Source organism: Medicago sativa, chromosome 5 (genome assembly GCF_051527215.1).
Source record: "Medicago sativa cultivar Bolivia chromosome 5, Bolivia_mono, whole genome shotgun sequence".
NCBI lineage: Eukaryota > Viridiplantae > Streptophyta > Magnoliopsida > Fabales > Fabaceae > Medicago > Medicago sativa.
Window position 1 is genome coordinate 16,080,801 of NC_140753.1, and position 18,665 is coordinate 16,099,465.

General features: G+C 33.4%; 1 protein-coding gene and 3 long non-coding RNA genes across 4 annotated transcripts; 3 read left to right on the forward strand and 1 right to left on the reverse strand.

Moving 5' to 3' along the window:
- Window positions 1-663: 663 nt before the first annotated feature.
- On the reverse strand, window positions 664-3,351 carry LOC146920511 (ubiquinol oxidase 1, mitochondrial-like). The gene is made up of 4 exons (XM_085713927.1): window positions 2,905-3,351; window positions 2,690-2,818; window positions 1,335-1,823; window positions 664-1,049 (listed from the first exon to the last, which is right to left on the reverse strand). Exons 1-4 carry the CDS (start codon window positions 3,235-3,237, stop codon window positions 990-992), a joined length of 1,011 nt encoding a protein of 336 aa, XP_085570053.1. The 5' UTR covers window positions 3,238-3,351; the 3' UTR covers window positions 664-989.
- A 1,029-nt stretch (window positions 3,352-4,380) lies between these two features.
- LOC146920512 (uncharacterized) lies at window positions 4,381-9,901 on the forward strand. The gene is made up of 2 exons (XR_015011807.1): window positions 4,381-7,891; window positions 9,541-9,901. It is a non-coding gene; the product is annotated as an uncharacterized LOC146920512 (long non-coding RNA).
- A 1,243-nt stretch (window positions 9,902-11,144) lies between these two features.
- On the forward strand, window positions 11,145-13,539 carry LOC146920513 (uncharacterized). Its single transcript, XR_015011816.1, has 2 exons — window positions 11,145-11,869; window positions 13,286-13,539. It is a non-coding gene; the product is annotated as an uncharacterized LOC146920513 (long non-coding RNA).
- Window positions 13,540-15,593: 2,054 nt separating this feature from the next.
- Window positions 15,594-18,176, forward strand: LOC146920514 (uncharacterized). The gene is made up of 2 exons (XR_015011808.1): window positions 15,594-16,422; window positions 17,799-18,176. It is a non-coding gene; the product is annotated as an uncharacterized LOC146920514 (long non-coding RNA).
- The last annotated feature ends 489 nt before the right edge of the window (window positions 18,177-18,665 follow it).

Sequence of the window (18,665 nt, forward strand, 5' to 3'; positions counted from 1 at the left end):
TTTTGCTCCTGAAACCTAAAGAATCAATGACTAGATTAAACTGCCTACATTAATAAACATGCAGAAGTGGAAAACAATAAGAACAAGAAGTCCTCGTGAGCTTAGCTCAGTTGGTATGGACAATAAAATATGCAAGGTCCAGGGTTTGAACCTCGGCCACCACAAAAAAAAAAAAAACAATAAGAACAAGCAGGAAAGTAGTAGCACCTGGGGCAACATCATGGTCATAGAATTATCTCTTTGTGAATTACATCAAGTTCTTCCAAAGAGAAGATTCTACCACCTCAACATTCTCATGACTCACTCTATTAGTGAGTAAATTTTTTCCATCATTTTCCCCTTCACTTTGCCTATTTTACAACATTAAGGGCAGGGCTACACTTTTCCCTGATTGTTGTTCCTTGAGTTTCACCATTATTGTCTTTATTTACACACAATTCTTAAAGTCAAAGCTTAAAGTCAAAGAAGATATGTAGAAAGAAATTTTGTGTCCATGTGGACAAAATTCCTCAACATATCCTCGATTTGGTTCCACATTTTCGCTTTTCCAAGATTTCAACTTCACCAGTTCATTCTGCTCATTGCTCCTTAAATTTGAAATCCAATTCCTCTCTTGAAAGTAGAAGCAGCATGTCTCTAAAAATAGTTATTTACAATGAACTATGAAGTAATAGAGATTTTTATCAAATAGTAATATGTCAAGGAATCATTAAGCAAAATTTATCACGAAGCTCTCAGAAATATCATAAAACTCCACCTGCACCCTCAAGAGTGTACAGTAGAAGTATAAGCACTCTCATGACTTCAAACAAATAAAGATTCCACCCTGTTTTATACATTGGCATCATTAGATAAACCAATAAAACAACTAACACTAATTGTCATCAGCAATTTTATTTATTTTTTTGTAGCCAAAATATTGACTTCAGAATTTGAGTCTAGAACTTTTGACAGTTCACCACCACCAAAATAGGCCAACAGATTGGTATCTAGTGATAACCAATTGGAGCAGCAGCCTCCCTTAACTCTCGTCCTTGGTAATGTATATCCTGCAATTCATTACATGAAAACACAATCAGTGTTCTTGAATCCCATTCAAAATACTCAGATGAAGGATCTAAGATTTTTTCCATTTCTAAAAAGACACAACTATGGTTTTGAATGTATAAAGACTTATCTATGTCACAGTTTGAGAAATGTGTACTTTATACACTCTGAATCATAATAAAAAGACAGATCATGGACATGCGTCTAGCTGCCTCTTGAATTTGTAGCTTATAGATAAATAAATGGATAGATTGCGCAAGAGTGAGACAAAGGGATAGACAACATACCGATGCAAAGTGGTTAACATCGCGATGATGTGCTTCATCAGCCCTGACAACCTCGACAACATCCCTTAAAGTAGAGTTTTGAGGAAGCTGCCAATAGTCAATAGCAATAGCTGGAGCAGGAACATTTTCAATATTACCCTTGTCAAGCTCCTTGAGAAACTCAGTGTATGAGTGAATAGCTTCTTCCTCAAGGTAACCAACCATACGGTGTGCAAATTTGGGTGAGAGCAAATAGCCTAAGAAATAAGCATTGAAGAAAACACCCTGGACAGTTATGACAAGTGCACGCTCATACCACTTTGGCTTTGCCACTTCCATGAAAGTCATCAGGTGCATGCGCTCGTTCTCTGCTTCTTCTAGCAAAGCTTTGATCCATCCACCACTGTGCTCAAATCGGCGCAATGATTTGCAGTGAAGCAGCATTCCTCCTACCATGCCAGGGACAGCAGCTACTGTCTCAAGCATCATTGCTCGGCATCCATACCTTCTCTGTTTCAATTAAATACAACTTTAAGTTAGAAATTACATAAAATACTTTTGATCTTGGTGTTAGTAACTAAAAGAAACTTTGAACATAATTTATAGGATAGTAAGTTCATCAAGGGGAGAACATATTACTATAAAATTCAATTCAAATTTCATTCTTATTAGGGAGATGATAGATTGATATTTCAATATAAAATAATACTGACACTTTACAACTCTCATATGAAATGATTTCTTACAGAAGACCAGTTTAAGCAATTTTTTATTTTCAAATGAAAAGTGTTAAGACTAAGTGCTAATTAACATGTCAATTATATTGTTTTTTAGAGGAAATAACAATAATAGCTAGCAAGTGGATTTCTTTTCAAACCAAAAGGTAAAAAGCACCATCTTGTGGTGGATTTTTTCAAAACAAAAGGTCATCATTCTGTGGTGGATTTTTATTTTTACCATACAGTATAAAACATTGGATCATTATTTAACTTCCCATTTCATGTAACTGATTTAAAAATTTTAAATACAATTTCATTCTATTTTGACAAAAAATACAATTTCATTTTTTTATATATACTCTTAAAATAATAAGTGCTGATATAATTAATAAAACCCTGACCATAAAATAAATAAAATATATAAATACAAACTCACAAAATCACACCAGTAATTCCTGGAATCCATTTTTTTATTAATTTTTTTCAAAGGAGGTAATGATAGCACCTCTTCTAATAAAGATTCGATGGTTCGCTACATTGTGGGAGTCTAACCCTTCTGCTAGATCCAACTCTCATCGATCCAGAACCCGGATTTTTATAATAATAATAATAATGAATAAAAATCACACTCACAATATCAATTAAAGAGAACATTACCTGAAAAAAGAGATCAGTTGGATACCTAAGACTCTTAACAGTCCAATAAGCCATCTTGTCCAGAAAAGTTGTTGGTTTATGATGTTTAGTCAGATCAATCGTAACATCTGCTTTGTATGTCTCCCATGGCTGTCACAATCAAAATCCACATTAAAAAAAAAAAATCATTTTTCTCAAAAAACAAGATCAAAAGATGTAACATAGCAATAACATACCCTGAAGCAATTCCATTTCCATTCAGTACCATCAGGTTTTGTGATCTTAGAAGGTTGAACACCCCAATAACTGGTAATCCCTTTTTCATCTTTGTTATCACCAGCACCACCCTGAGACGACGACGACGACGGAGTTTTGTCGACAGTCTTGTCGTCCTTCTGATCTGACAGATTAGCAGTGAAAGTGCTTGCGTTCCTTACAAGAGGGGTTGTTGATCTAACGAAATAACCCCATTTGTTTGGAACACCAACTTCACCACCTAATAAACCCTTCTTTGCAAACAACATTACGGTGTTCATAGCAGCACCGTGACCACCATGCCTCATCATCATCTTCTTCGATCCGGAACGACGAAAACGGCAAGAAAGAAAAGAGAAAGAATTTGTGAAAGAATATTAGAGAAAGAGAGAGAAAGAGGTTTTAGGTTTTGTTTAGTTTTGTCTTGTGGAGAAAGCAAGGGTTTAAGGAGGGTCTATTTATATTTACGGTTTATGATTCTATTTTGCGTTATCATTTGCGTGTATTAGTTGGCATCTTACGCTGTCAATGTTCAATTATACCCATTCGTATTTTTTTTTATTTTTTTTTTAGAATTATTACCCTCAATTAGTCAAATATATCTGCATATAAAAATAAAAAATTACTAGTAATTTAACCCACTTACTTTGGACTTTGAAAGTGTGCTCCTCCTCAAAGTCTTAGATTCAATTTTTCCTGGTGTCTGTTTGGATGAACTAATTTAGCTTCTTAACAAAAAAATTAGTGATTTATATATCATGTTCCCTAAAGAAAAGTAATATATATCATGTAAAATATTTATAGGCTGAGATTGAGGTTCGAATTTCGGACAAACCCAATTATATTCATCTGACCACTATGCTGCTTGACAAAAAAAATTGAAATGCTGCTTGACAAAAAAAATTATTTTGAAAAGGCATATAAAATTAATTAATTAATTTCAATTAAATATCGGACAACTAGAGGATTAATATAAAGAATATAACAAATCCGTTGAAAATAGTTTTCTTTTTTGGTGATCTATGAAATAAAAATATAACAAATCAAAATCAAACTTTTATACTACCTCTTGGTATATTTATTTACCTTTTTTATTCGATTCAGGCACTATGTGATTTTATTGTATTTACATATTTTAGTGTGTACGATACAATTTGAATATATGTCGTACCGATGATGATATTTTTTGTACTTTTTTTCAGAATAATTTTTTGTACTTCATAACAGCCATAATTGATAATTAATTAATTACTATTTCTTGGAGTCCAAGTTCGTTGGATTTTCGTGTTGGGCAAGTCAAAACTTCTGGTGGTCCCACATTCATGGGAAGCTTTAGAATCATCATAGAAAGTTCGAAACCGACTTAAGAATATGGTGGATATTATAAATACGTAGTGCACTTTATTTTCAATGCAAATTAAAATATCATTACCAAAAAAAATATCATTAGGTTTTTTTTTGAAGGAGGAATATCATTAGGTTTGTTCGTCAAAATACGTTGGGTCGTAGGGGTGTAAGTGGTTCAGACAAAACCGATGAAACCAAAAATCGAAATCGAAAAAGTATCCGACATTGTTTGGTTTGGTTTGGTTCAAAACCAAACCGAACCAATCTAAACTGATCTAGTTTGGTTTAGTTCTTGGTTTTAATTTTGAGATTCAAAGAACCGATGAACCGAACCAGTGTTAACATCACTCCTCATTTTAGTAATATTATTCCTCCTCACACACTCACACTTATGACTAAGCTCAAAATTAAAGTCCAACATAAAATACTCTCTCCGTTTCAAAATGAGTGTCGCTTTAGGCAATTGCACACAGATTAAGGAATGGAATAAAGTAGTCAAATGTCATAGCAATTTTACCAAATTATCCTAATCAACTATTGGTTTGTTTTTCATTAAAGAAAAAATAATACTTTGGAAGTAGTGTAACATAGTATTAATTGAAGGGTACAATTGAAAAGAAAAAGTTATTATTGCATTGAAAACCGAAAGTGACATTGATTTTGAAACAATTTTTTTTGGCTAAAACGACACTCATTTTGAAACGGAGTGAGTACTTCTTAATTCATTCACTTTCTCTCATTATCATCCCATCTCATCACTCACACTCTATTTCGTTTATACTGAAAAAGAATACTAGCCGTCACTCACACCTAACTCATCTTTCCTCACCGCCACTGGGATCCATCTCTTGTTAGTTTTCCCATGTTAGCTATACAAAGTAGTTTGAAAACATGGAAAGCAAAGTTCTATGAAATATTTGAGTATGTTGTATGCATGAAATGCAAATTTGTGAAAATATGAATTTTTTTAATTGTATTTTCAAACAAACTGATCAACCAAACCAATCCAAACCGACTAGTTTGGTTCGGTTTCTTTTTTAAAAACAGTAAAAACCGAACAAAACCAATCCGATGAAGATTTCACTGGTTCAGACATTTTTTTGATCAAAAACCGATCCAAACCGAACCATTTCACCCCTACGCTGGGGTTCCAAATGGTTTATGAGATGATTTCCGTTCGACGCATTTTGGGGGATAATTCTCGAACAATCATTTTTATATGATATTTCTTCAAACAAAAAAAAACATTTTAAATGCTAGACCAATATGGGTTATGCAGCATTCGGTCACTATTGTGGAAATAATGTCAATCAAGGGAAATTATTTCTTCAATTGAAACTTAACTAATTGGTTAATTTGTACGTTTAATTACCATAAAGTTAATGGTATAAAACGTAACAACCAAAGATGACTAATTCCTTTGTTTTAATTGACATTATTATTACAATAATGCTATTGATTGTAAAGACTTGGCTGCAACGGGATTAACATACTGAATTATATATACTAGTGGCCATGTCCAGCAAAGGGGGATAAGAAATTACTACTCTTCCTTGTTCTTCTATAATTCTGAGCATTGTTTGTGAAGCTCCAACGTGTTGGTCTCGAGTGCACGAGTTCCGACACGTAGTTGTGTAAACCTTGGGGAGCAAAACCGGATATTGGGTTGCACCGGAGGTCCACCGGAAATTTGCTTTCAGGGCAGTGGTTTTTGCCACGGCACAACAACTCTCTTCAATCTTTCCCAACTCTCTTAATTCAGTTTGCTCTTAATATTTCCAACAATCTGAAAGCAAATTTTATTTAATTATATTTGGAAATATTAACTTTGTGATTTTTCTATGTATCATGTTGGTTCGAATCGTATGGAAAGAATCTCATTCGATGCCCTCATCAAATGGATGATAAAGAACGCTGTGGGTGAGAGTTCAAAGAAATTGTTGTCTAATTTGAGGTAAAAAGGTGACCTTCGAGTTCAAGTAAGCCTTAAACTCAAAGTTGTTTATGCATGTAGATGTTGAATTTAAAAGTGTGATCTTTTTATGTTCATGGTTGCAAGAGATTATCCAAATATTTTTTTTTATCGGAAAAAAAAAAATTAGTCAAATGATTTATATGAAAATTTCTACATCGGTAGTGTTAATTATATCATATGGAATTTTGATATGGTAATACAATGATCCATAAACTGGAAACATTGATAGTAAAGTATACGGTTTCATGGCTTTCTTCGAAAATATTATAAGCAAATTTGTGAGATTTTTATGAAGAGTAGAGGCATGAATTTGATTATTTATTTGTTAAGAAAACCTCTTGCAAATTTCTGAATATTTTATTGGTCTTGTCATGGCTGAATTTGACAATATTTGAAAGTAGCTCCATTTCACAATTTTAAGAAATATAAAATAAATTGTGTGGGAATGAATATAGTTGTGATTGTTTATATTGTCTATAAACATTTTGTGATATTTGGATTGTGCTCTTATGCATGAACTAGTTTATGCATTTGATGTATTGTTGATGAATTTATTTATTCATATAATTTATGTTTAACTTTCTCTTATATGTGTGGGATGGTTACATACATAAGGTAGAAAAGCTATTCTCCTTACCTAAATTTTTAAAATGTGGGGGCTATGAGAATTTTCCTTAATTTGGTAAATGATGCTAATTTGTTCTGCTTCTAGTGTTGTTATTTTCAAGTGGGTTCAAAGAATTGAAATTGTTGGACCAAATGGAAGTAAATGTAATATCCCGCCTGTCTGTATCGGTATATTACCCGTTGATCGTGTCAGGGAAATTAAATTCATGGGAGATAAGTGTGATGGAAATATTTTATGAGATGTCAGCTTTTTACGGGTAAAGTATCAGAGTCGTTTTTAAACACGCTTGAGGCAAGGGTATTATGGTAATTTCACGAAGAAAGGATATTTAATTGGATATACCCAAAAATATCTCACTTTCCTCTTTCCTTTCTCTCTCTAGTTGGCAAACAATTGCTCTTCCTTCTCTCTAGTCTTCTCCATCGCCCTCTTTTCTCCCTCACTCCATCAATTCTTCTCAAGTTTCTTTCTACCAAGAATCATGTTTTATGAGGTTCTTTCAAGATCTTTATCATTAGAAGCTTGAGATTTGTTTGTTCTCTCTCTAATGGATTCAAAAGTTAGGGTTTGGATTTGAATAAGAAGCTAAGATCTTTGATGGTTGATTGGAGCTTATGTTGGGTCTATTTCATGGAATTGGAAAGCAAACAAGAAACAATTATGGAATGAGTGGAAGCTTTGGGGTCACCTTGGAAGCAAGAGTTAGGGTTTGTTTGATGGTGAAGATGGATTTTAAATTGGCACAAGGTATGGTCTCCACAAGATCAAGGTAATAATATTAAGTTTGAATGGATTAATATCTCTATTCTTCCTCACCAAGAATTCCTTTTGATTTTAAGTTTTGAATATGTGTTTTGAGGGTAATGTTGGAGTATGGTTTTGAGCTTGAGATGGTGTCTTGGTTTGCAAGATAAGGACAACAAGTTTGAAAGGCATGAGCTAAGGTTGCAAGGAAATCAAGTTAGGGTTTTTGATTCTTGAGCTTATAAGCTTGGAGATGTTTCAAGAAATATACTAGGTGAGTTCCATAGTTAGTTTTCCCACCCTTTTTGGGATTATGTTAAGCCTTGTTAATTAATATGAAACATATGATAATTCTAGGGTTTTAGGTATATGTTTAGTAACCCCTTTTTATGTCATGCTCCCAATACACGTGAATACTTGTTCCAAGACTACTTTGCAAGTTTATTTTGATCCATAGAGTCATGATATGCCTTGGAAAACTTTGTTTTGAGGATTTTGGGTCAAAAACATGTTTTGTGCAGGTGCTGGACTGTCATAACTTGCCACGGCGAGCTATTACTCGCCATGGCAAGCAAAATGGCCGTCCTGTAGGGTTGCTCGCAACCAACTCGCAATGGCGAGTAAAGCATGGCTACTGCCCTGTTTTGCTCGTCTTGCCTAGATGTCGTGTTTTGGTTCGGCTTTCATTCATGTATGCTTTTATACATATAAACCCTTCAAAACAAGATTCCAAGGCATAGGTTTTTAAACGTTGTATCGAAAGAAATTCAAGTATTTATTTATATTGGAAAGCATGACATATGAGAGAAGTGTTCGTTTCATGAATGGGGTAGTAAGTTATTAATTAAGCAAGGGAAAACTAGAGCCTCGACATAGTTGTCGAGAACGAGTTAGTTAGCAAGATTTCTAGAATGATAAGACGCGAAGTACGTTATCTTCGCACATGATTAAGTAAGATATAGCAAGCATGATAAGTTGTGGTTTGATTAGTTAATCTCTCCACCATGATTAAGAATAAACAAGTAAGAGTTTACCACTAATCGGTTCGATTAAGGTTCCGAGGTAAACGATCAAGTATGTACAAGTTTAATTTATGTATACGACAATACTATGACTAATAAGTAGGTGGCATGTCTCTTGCTATCCACATCAGGGGGATACAAGAGGTTCTCGATCTAAGGGGAACGATTCAAGCCGTAAGGGACCCGCATGTCACTGAAATAAGCAAGACGTAGGTGCTCGTGTCTCTTGTTATCCACGCTAGGGGGATACGGGAGGTTCTCGACCTAAGGGGAACAGTTTAAGCCGCAAGGGACCCGCACGACACCGAGGGAGTCCGATGTACGTACATCGGTCATGTATGGGATTGATCTCGAGGTTACTCCACCCGGGACTATCCGTAAAATGAATCAAGATAATAACTGTTTGTTCAACGCTAACCAATGAATGAACTTATATACGATTATGTTTATCATGATTATGATTATGTTATGTTATGCTCATGATCGAGCCCATGTATGATTATGTTTAAGAACAAGTACAAGTTATGTATAGAGCAAGCTATGAACATGATACCGTTGACGATCTTAGGTTTCCCCTAATCGTCCGGTTTAGATCTATGTCATGATTATGTTAGCTTAGGCCTTGATACGTAAATCGTATACTTGGCAATGCGGTTTTAGATACCCCTTGACCGCCATGACATGTATAGGAAGTGGAACCTATAACAAGTAAGATAAGACTATGACGGCCCTAGTATGCACTACCGTCTAAGTATGCCAGTCCCCACACACGTATAATCAACCGACAGGTTGTAATGTAGACACGTGGTGACCGTAGGTTTCCCTTGAGTTTGCCTATAGCCTAGGATTAGGTGGAACTCACTGAGACATTATGTCTCATCCCAATCCTTATTTGTTTCAGATAAGCAAGTTGGTATGCAAGCTTGAAGCCGGATGGATGTATCAACAAGTGCGTGCTCGTATCGCTACAAGATGCCAAGGATGTCAAGGATGTAATTTTCTATGTTGGATGAGATGTTTATGTTAATGTATGTACGAACGCAATTTGTTGTATAAATATTCATTCGAAACTTTTATTGTTGTATATTTTAATGTATCCAGTACTAAATTAAACGCACATGCTAGACTTTCTAGATACGTCTGATATGGGTGTTACAGTAAAAGTATTAGAGAAAAAAATGACATAGATTGTATAATTTTCCCCTTTTAGCAGGAGTAGAAGATGTTGATAAATTATGAATAAAAAGCTATGCTTAAGATAATTTCACTATCCATGAGTAAGTATGTTTGGGTTAACCAATGCTATTATATTATTATTTAAAATAAAATATAAGGCAGTAGAAGTGAACTAAATTCCATGGTAAATATGGTTTGAAATTACTGAGTATGCCTTAAGGTATCAATCTCATGAATAACAAGTGGAATTTCAAAAGATAGTCTCTCAATTTGAGTGTGAGATAATTGAATATGTTATGTATTTTGTGGATTATATTATACATGATATTGCATGTGGTATAATGAATAGATTGAGTATATAAACTCATGATTTCAATGGTTATTATTTGAATGGTCAATTATGTTTTCCAAAATATTTAAAGAGTATTTTGAATATTATATTTTGATGATTGTCTATCTTAGAAGGATTTTAGTGAATTGGATCTCAAATAAGGATGAGGTAAGTTCCTTTGCAAAGCACATATTTATTTCATGATGATGTGATGATTCTTTGAAATAAATAAAGCAAATATGTGTAGTCATATTTACTAATGAAATCAAAAATCATAGCTCTTGAATTTGCAGGTCAAGAAGCATAATAGTTGAAAGAGTTTGTGTGAATGGGATACCTTTATTGAGGAGATCCACACCTTCTACATATTTTGTGATCACAAGCTATAAGTTATGTGACTAATAATAGTGTCTATAAGAGACGACGCAAATCCTTCTGTGAAAAGAATTAAAAATAATGTTATCTCACTATATGAGAAGTGAGAAAAGAAGAAGAAAAAAAAAACTTAAGATCCTTATGTGAAAGGATTACCTAGGAAAGTTGTCCGGGATACGTCGAGGGGGATGAATATAAAGCCTTGAGTGGAGGAAAATATTGTAACATCCCAAATTTTCCATAATATATATTTCTAACTATCGTCTTATTTAATTATTTATTTTATAAATGATTATCTTGGTATCTTAGTAATACTTTGATTATTTTTCCTTATATGTGAAGTTGTTATTCTATGATGATCTTATACGTATTTATTTGATTTAGAAATAATATAAAATGTTATATTTTATTTATTAATTTATTATTTTAATCATTTAAGAAAGAAAAAAAAAGTGATAGTAGTGTATATGAGTATCTTTGGGATAATAATAGTTATGAGTGAAATAAAATAAAATTAGTTTATATTATTAGTGGGTGGAGAGAATTAATGAATGAGTGTATATAGTTGAGTGAGCCTAATTAGTAGAAGAGAATATATGCACCAATGAGTGTTAGAATAGATCGACCCATGTACAATATATTTAGAATAAGAGAGACATAAAACCCTAATAACCATAGCATGTTACTGAAACCGAAGGGAGAGAGAAACGGTTGAGTATGTGACCTAGTATAGAAACGGCGACCCTTTTCATCTCTCTTTCTCTTAGAAATTCATTCATTCTAATATAGATGCTTATCATATGTCTCCATCTAGTTCCTTTATTGATGAGCCTTGCACGTTATTTTCTTTTAGTTGAAGATCATCATATTATTTCTTTAGGTGGATCTTGAGACATCCAATTCATATTATCCATTAGCGAAACTACGATATCAGTTTTTGGATCCATGGTTCATTGATATTTCTAAGTTTACATGCTTATCTATCTCCCTTTAAACCAATGATTTTCCTATTTCCCCGTTGGCTTTTGGCTACCATTTTTCAAATAGGATCTCTAGAGATAGGAATTCACCTACAAATTCTCACCAGCACCATATTCGTTTGGAAAGAAACAAATCGATTTTAGATTCCTTGTGTCGGAACCTTCAGAAGCAATTTTACTCAATTATGTGTTAAAAGTGAAGTTGAAGTCGGATCCTTTCGGCACTCTGCCGCGCTGTTGCATTTTATTGACGTTGTGAAGCCACTGCCAAGCAATTTGATTTGGATATGTTCGTTGTGCACTGCCGACCCTATGTTGTTGCTGTGAATTATATTTAATTCTTGTATTGCACGTGATCGTCAAACCAGGTATGGGGTGAGAGAGAAGAGTTCGAGATCATGAGTGTAAATTAATTGGGATGAACGGGAAAGCCGTATTTCCCTAAGTTCATTCGAGGCTCACCGCGACGGTTGTAGCCCTTTGAGAGAATAATTAATTAATGTGCAAATTTAGATGTGGGAGGTTAAAAGAAGAATTAGAAACATTATTAAGGTGTTGCTTGATTTAAATTATGTGAATATGTGGTATTTGAAGTCATGGATAAATTTGTGGGTGCTTATGCTTGATTTGCTGCAACTATTTAGATTGATGACTTATTTAATGATTGATATAGATGTAATGTTATGTATTAGAAGTTGGAATTGTAGTGGTGTCGTATGCCTAGTATAAATAATAGTTTATTTTTTTAAGTGATTTTATAGAGATAATAATTGAAATTATTCTTACTATCTTTGAATGTGTTTGAAATAAGATTTATTCTCCTTATAGATGTGTCTTGGATACCATAGTGCTATTTAATGATGTGTATTTGATAATGGTGCTATTTAAAGATGTGTTATATAACGAAGTGCTATTTGGAAGATGTGTGATTTAAATATGTGTTATTTATGATGCTTATGTTGATGCGATGTATAAGATGTTGATGTTTATCGTTTGATGATGTTGACCATTAATGTCATAAAGTTGTAACTGTCGGTCTAAGTTGCAAGAATTTAAGAAGTTGTCCATGATTATGAAGTTGTATAAGATGTTCACGTTGTTGTCTAAGTTGTAAGAAGATTGAGTCCATTGCATACCCATTAAAGTTGGGGGCTTTAGGCCCGGCAGCCTTTGTGCTCATTAAAGTTGGGGGCTTTAGGCCCGGCAGCCTTTGTGCTCATTAAAGTTGGGGGCTTTAGGCCCGGCAGCCTTTGTGCTCACATGTTGAAGAGCCTAATTACGCTCATTTACGTTGTTGAATGGTACCACATGCATCTGCATATCAAGAAGTTTCACGATGATTTAAGTTGTTAAGTTGTTAAGAGTGCATTGTCAAGTTGAGTCGTGTTGTCGAGTCAAGTTGTTAAGTTGTGATGTTTTAACAAATTACTTTGTGATGTCTATTAATGTAATTGTGTGAGACGATGAAGGTGATTATTTGTTGATGTCCTTATGAAGATGGTTATTGGTGACTACATGTGTTGTGACTAGTTGGAATTGAATTGTGACATTGTGTTTGTGAAGTTTTTTTTGGTTCTTAAGTTGGAATGATATTTTCTACTAATATAGATTGAGATGATATAGTATATTCTTCAAGGTTCTGAATATTATGTTGTGATGTGAAACGACTTTGACTTAATTGCTTACGTGTTCTTCTCATTTTTTTTATACTATTACATGTTCTCGGAACTCACCCCTTCGTTGTTTGTGTTTGCTGGCTTGGCCCTGCGGTTGCGAAACCGTAGTTATATAGGTTATGAGTCTTGGAGTCAAGTGCATGCCTTTCGTGAGGACTTGTCTTGTGTCGTCGATTATTTTGGGGAAAAGCACCGCTCTGATAGTGACACGGGAAAAGGGATATGCTTACTTATTTAATTTTGTGCAAGAAAACCATTGTCTATGATGTAAAATGAAATATTTTCAAAAGAAAAAGATTAGATGTTATTATTACTATAATTTTTAATGAAGTGAAATATGAATTATGTTTGTTATGAGTCAATGTGATATCCTAAATTTTGTGGAAGAATTCCTATATCATTAGAGAAGTTTTTATTTGACACTTTCCGCTGCGAATCAAACTCTATTTTTAATTAAATAATAGCAATAATTATTCTTCGGATTTAGGGTGTCACAATTGGTATCAGAGCAGGTCTGTCCAGTCAGATCATGTGGGTCACCTGTCAATCATGTGTCAATCAAGTGTCGAACGTTGAGTAAGTTGAGTTTACATGTGTATGTCATGTATGCGTAACTTATTTGATTAGAATAAGTTCTTGGAATCTTCTTGTGATATGAATTTAGTAATTGAATAGTAAACCTTAGCCATTTTTTTTCTTGTTTCCATTCTATCTACTTTAGATGTATTGGTAGAAAAATATGAATGTGGTGAAACATAATTTGGCCATTGTTTAGACGTTAGTATTTTTTGAGGAGCAAATGTTTTTGGTGTTGCTTTGTGCTTTGTTCATGTTCTCTTATGTGTCCCTAAAAGCGGCAACCATTTTTTTTTTCTGGTGTGGTTTATGTTTGGTATAAAGAATAAAAAAAAGTAGTTCTTCCTTCTTTTTTTTTTTTTCGATGGGGTGGCCTTGTTTCTTATTAGTCGGTTGTCAAAGCTTTGATTTGGATATGTGAAGAAATTTTGTTTTTATTTTTCTCATAGATGTGTCTTACATGATATTCTAAGTATTTTGTTTTATACTGAATAGAACTTTTATTTTAAATATGTTGCTCTAATCTAAATAATCCTCTTTTAATATATTTTATTTATTTTAATTGGACCATTGTGTATTTTTTTTTATGATCATGTTTGAAATATGGTGGCAGTATCCGACTTTTTAGATTGTATAGTCTTTTCTTGAGGGGCTATATGACAGTAGAAACTTAGGATTGTATAATCTTTTCTTGAGGGGCTATATGACAGTAGAAACTTAGATATTTTGAACTAGTTATAATGTATTTTCTATATGTTGAACTGTGGTGTGTATGCATTGTTTTTGTAACGTATTTTGTTAGTATAAAATATATAGTTTAAGTCCATGGTTTACTTACTTTCTGGTGATAGAGTTTGAGGTAATAAGCATACTTTGATAGTTAACTTGCATTTCACTCCAATTTTAGTGTTCGTAGTAAGTCTTAAATAATATGGTAAGAGAAGTTGTAAATGTATAATTGTGAGATTAAGAAAAAGAATAATCAACATAAATAAGTAGATATTTTTTTAAAAAAAAAATATATATAAAAAAAAAAGGATACATGTAGCGTGCTGGCAGGGTTTTAGAGTCTTGTTTCAACTTTTTATATTACACTTTTAAATTAGTGCAGAGAGTCTACATGTTGTAGTTTACTTCAGTGTAGGAAGTAGGTTTTTGGTTCTCTATTTAAATCTCTATTTGTTGAGATTCATAACTTATGTATGAGTTATAACATGTGTTTGTTATGAGTGGAATTATGATGGGTTAGTAGCTCTTATTTTTATCTATTTGTTTGTTGTTGTCATGAATTTAGTTGTTTAAGCTTGGTGTTGGAGCCTTATGGCTAATTTATTTGCCTTTGTGATTCGTGAAGTTTTTCCTCTCGTTGTTGAGAGTCTTTAGGGAAAAACTTGTTTTGATTTTTTTTGTTATATTATTGTGAGACTTATGGTGAGTTAGTGTTTGAAATACTTTATAGTTTAGTGTATTAAGCGATACTTAAATTCAATTTCTATTGTGCTGTGAATTTCGAGGACGAAATTCTTTTAAGGGGGGTAGAGTTGTAACATCCCAAATTTTCCATAATATATATTTCTAACTATCGTCTTATTTAATTATTTATTTTATAAATGATTATCTTGGTATCTTAGTAATACTTTGATTATTTTTCCTTATATGTGAAGTTGTTATTCTATGATGATCTTATACGTATTTATTTGATTTAGAAATAATATAAAATGTTATATTTTATTTATTAATTTATTATTTTAATCATTTAAGAAAGAAAAAAAAGTGATAGTAGTGTATATGAGTATCTTTGGGATAATAATAGTTATGAGTGAAATAAAATAAAATTAGTTTATATTATTAGTGGGTGGAGAGAATTAATGAATGAGTGTATATAGTTGAGTGAGCCTAATTAGTAGAAGAGAATATATGCACCAATGAGTGTTAGAATAGATCGACCCATGTACAATATATTTAGAATAAGAGAGACATAAAACCCTAATAACCATAGCATGTTACTGAAACCGAAGGGAGAGAGAAACGGTTGAGTATGTGACCTAGTATAGAAACGGCGACCCTTTTCATCTCTCTTTCTCTTAGAAATTCATTCATTCTAATATAGATGCTTATCATATGTCTCCATCTAGTTCCTTTATTGATGAGCCTTGCACGTTATTTTCTTTTAGTTGAAGATCATCATATTATTTCTTTAGGTGGATCTTGAGACATCCAATTCATATTATCCATTAGCGAAACTACGATATCAGTTTTTGGATCCATGGTTCATTGATATTTCTAAGTTTACATGCTTATCTATCTCCCTTTAAACCAATGATTTTCCTATTTCCCCGTTGGCTTTTGGCTACCATTTTTCAAATAGGATCTCTAGAGATAGGAATTCACCTACAAATTCTCACCAGCACCATATTCGTTTGGAAAGAAACAAATCGATTTTAGATTCCTTGTGTCGGAACCTTCAGAAGCAATTTTACTCAATTATGTGTTAAAAGTGAAGTTGAAGTCGGATCCTTTCGGCACTCTGCCGCGCTGTTGCATTTTATTGACGTTGTGAAGCCACTGCCAAGCAATTTGATTTGGATATGTTCGTTGTGCACTGCCGACCCTATGTTGTTGCTGTGAATTATATTTAATTCTTGTATTGCACGTGATCGTCAAACCAGGTATGGGGTGAGAGAGAAGAGTTCGAGATCATGAGTGTAAATTAATTGGGATGAACGGGAAAGCCGTATTTCCCTAAGTTCATTCGAGGCTCACCGCGACGGTTGTAGCCCTTTGAGAGAATAATTAATTAATGTGCAAATTTAGATGTGGGAGGTTAAAAGAAGAATTAGAAACATTATTAAGGTGTTGCTTGATTTAAATTATGTGAATATGTGGTATTTGAAGTCATGGATAAATTTGTGGGTGCTTATGCTTGATTTGCTGCAACTATTTAGATTGATGACTTATTTAATGATTGATATAGATGTAATGTTATGTATTAGAAGTTGGAATTGTAGTGGTGTCGTATGCCTAGTATAAATAATAGTTTATTTTTTTAAGTGATTTTATAGAGATAATAATTGAAATTATTCTTACTATCTTTGAATGTGTTTGAAATAAGATTTATTCTCCTTATAGATGTGTCTTGGATACCATAGTGCTATTTAATGATGTGTATTTGATAATGGTGCTATTTAAAGATGTGTTATATAACGAAGTGCTATTTGGAAGATGTGTGATTTAAATATGTGTTATTTATGATGCTTATGTTGATGCGATGTATAAGATGTTGATGTTTATCGTTTGATGATGTTGACCATTAATGTCATAAAGTTGTAACTGTCGGTCTAAGTTGCAAGAATTTAAGAAGTTGTCCATGATTATGAAGTTGTATAAGATGTTCACGTTGTTGTCTAAGTTGTAAGAAGATTGAGTCCATTGCATACCCATTAAAGTTGGGGGCTTTAGGCCCGGCAGCCTTTGTGCTCATTAAAGTTGGGGGCTTTAGGCCCGGCAGCCTTTGTGCTCACATGTTGAAGAGCCTAATTACGCTCATTTACGTTGTTGAATGGTACCACATGCATCTGCATATCAAGAAGTTTCACGATGATTTAAGTTGTTAAGTTGTTAAGAGTGCATTGTCAAGTTGAGTCGTGTTGTCGAGTCAAGTTGTTAAGTTGTGATGTTTTAACAAATTACTTTGTGATGTCTATTAATGTAATTGTGTGAGACGATGAAGGTGATTATTTGTTGATGTCCTTATGAAGATGGTTATTGGTGACTACATGTGTTGTGACTAGTTGGAATTGAATTGTGACATTGTGTTTGTGAAGTTTTTTTTGGTTCTTAAGTTGGAATGATATTTTCTACTAATATAGATTGAGATGATATAGTATATTCTTCAAGGTTCTGAATATTATGTTGTGATGTGAAACGACTTTGACTTAATTGCTTACGTGTTCTTCTCATTTTTTTTATACTATTACATGTTCTCGGAACTCACCCCTTCGTTGTTTGTGTTTGCTGGCTTGGCCCTGCGGTTGCGAAACCGTAGTTATATAGGTTATGAGTCTTGGAGTCAAGTGCATGCCTTTCGTGAGGACTTGTCACATGTTCTCGGAACTCACCCCTTCGTTGTTTGTGTTTGCTGGCTTGGCCCTGCGGTTGCGAAACCGTAGTTATATAGGTTATGAGTCTTGGAGTCAAGTGCATGCCTTTCGTGAGGACTTGTCTTGTGTCGTCGATTATTTTGGGGAAAAGCACCGCTCTGATAGTGACACGGGAAAAGGGATATGCTTACTTATTTAATTTTGTGCAAGAAAACCATTGTCTATGATGTAAAATGAAATATTTTCAAAAGAAAAAGATTAGATGTTATTATTACTATAATTTTTAATGAAGTGAAATATGAATTATGTTTGTTATGAGTCAATGTGATATCCTAAATTTTGTGGAAGAATTCCTATATCATTAGAGAAGTTTTTATTTGACACTTTCCGCTGCGAATCAAACTCTATTTTTAATTAAATAATAGCAATAATTATTCTTCGGATTTAGGGTGTCACAAATATGGTGGATACCCAATTCGTGGTCAAACAAAGTCATATGAATACTCCTATATGCACTACATTTTTCATCCCTATGGCGTGTGGTAGTGCTTAATGTGAGGTTGAGCTTTTTGCTCTTAAATGAGTTCATAGCCCTAATTTTTGGGTGGTCCGTATGAGACGGACTTGATGGACTCGCCGCTGTTTAAATTTGAGGTTGAACATTTTCTTATGTTCTTAATAAATTTGTAACACCCCGTTCTCCCAACAACGTAATATTAATTAATATAATCAGAGTAAACCATACAACGGAGTGTCACACTGCTAATCAAAATTTCATAAATAGAAAATAGTTATTTATTTAAATCAATATT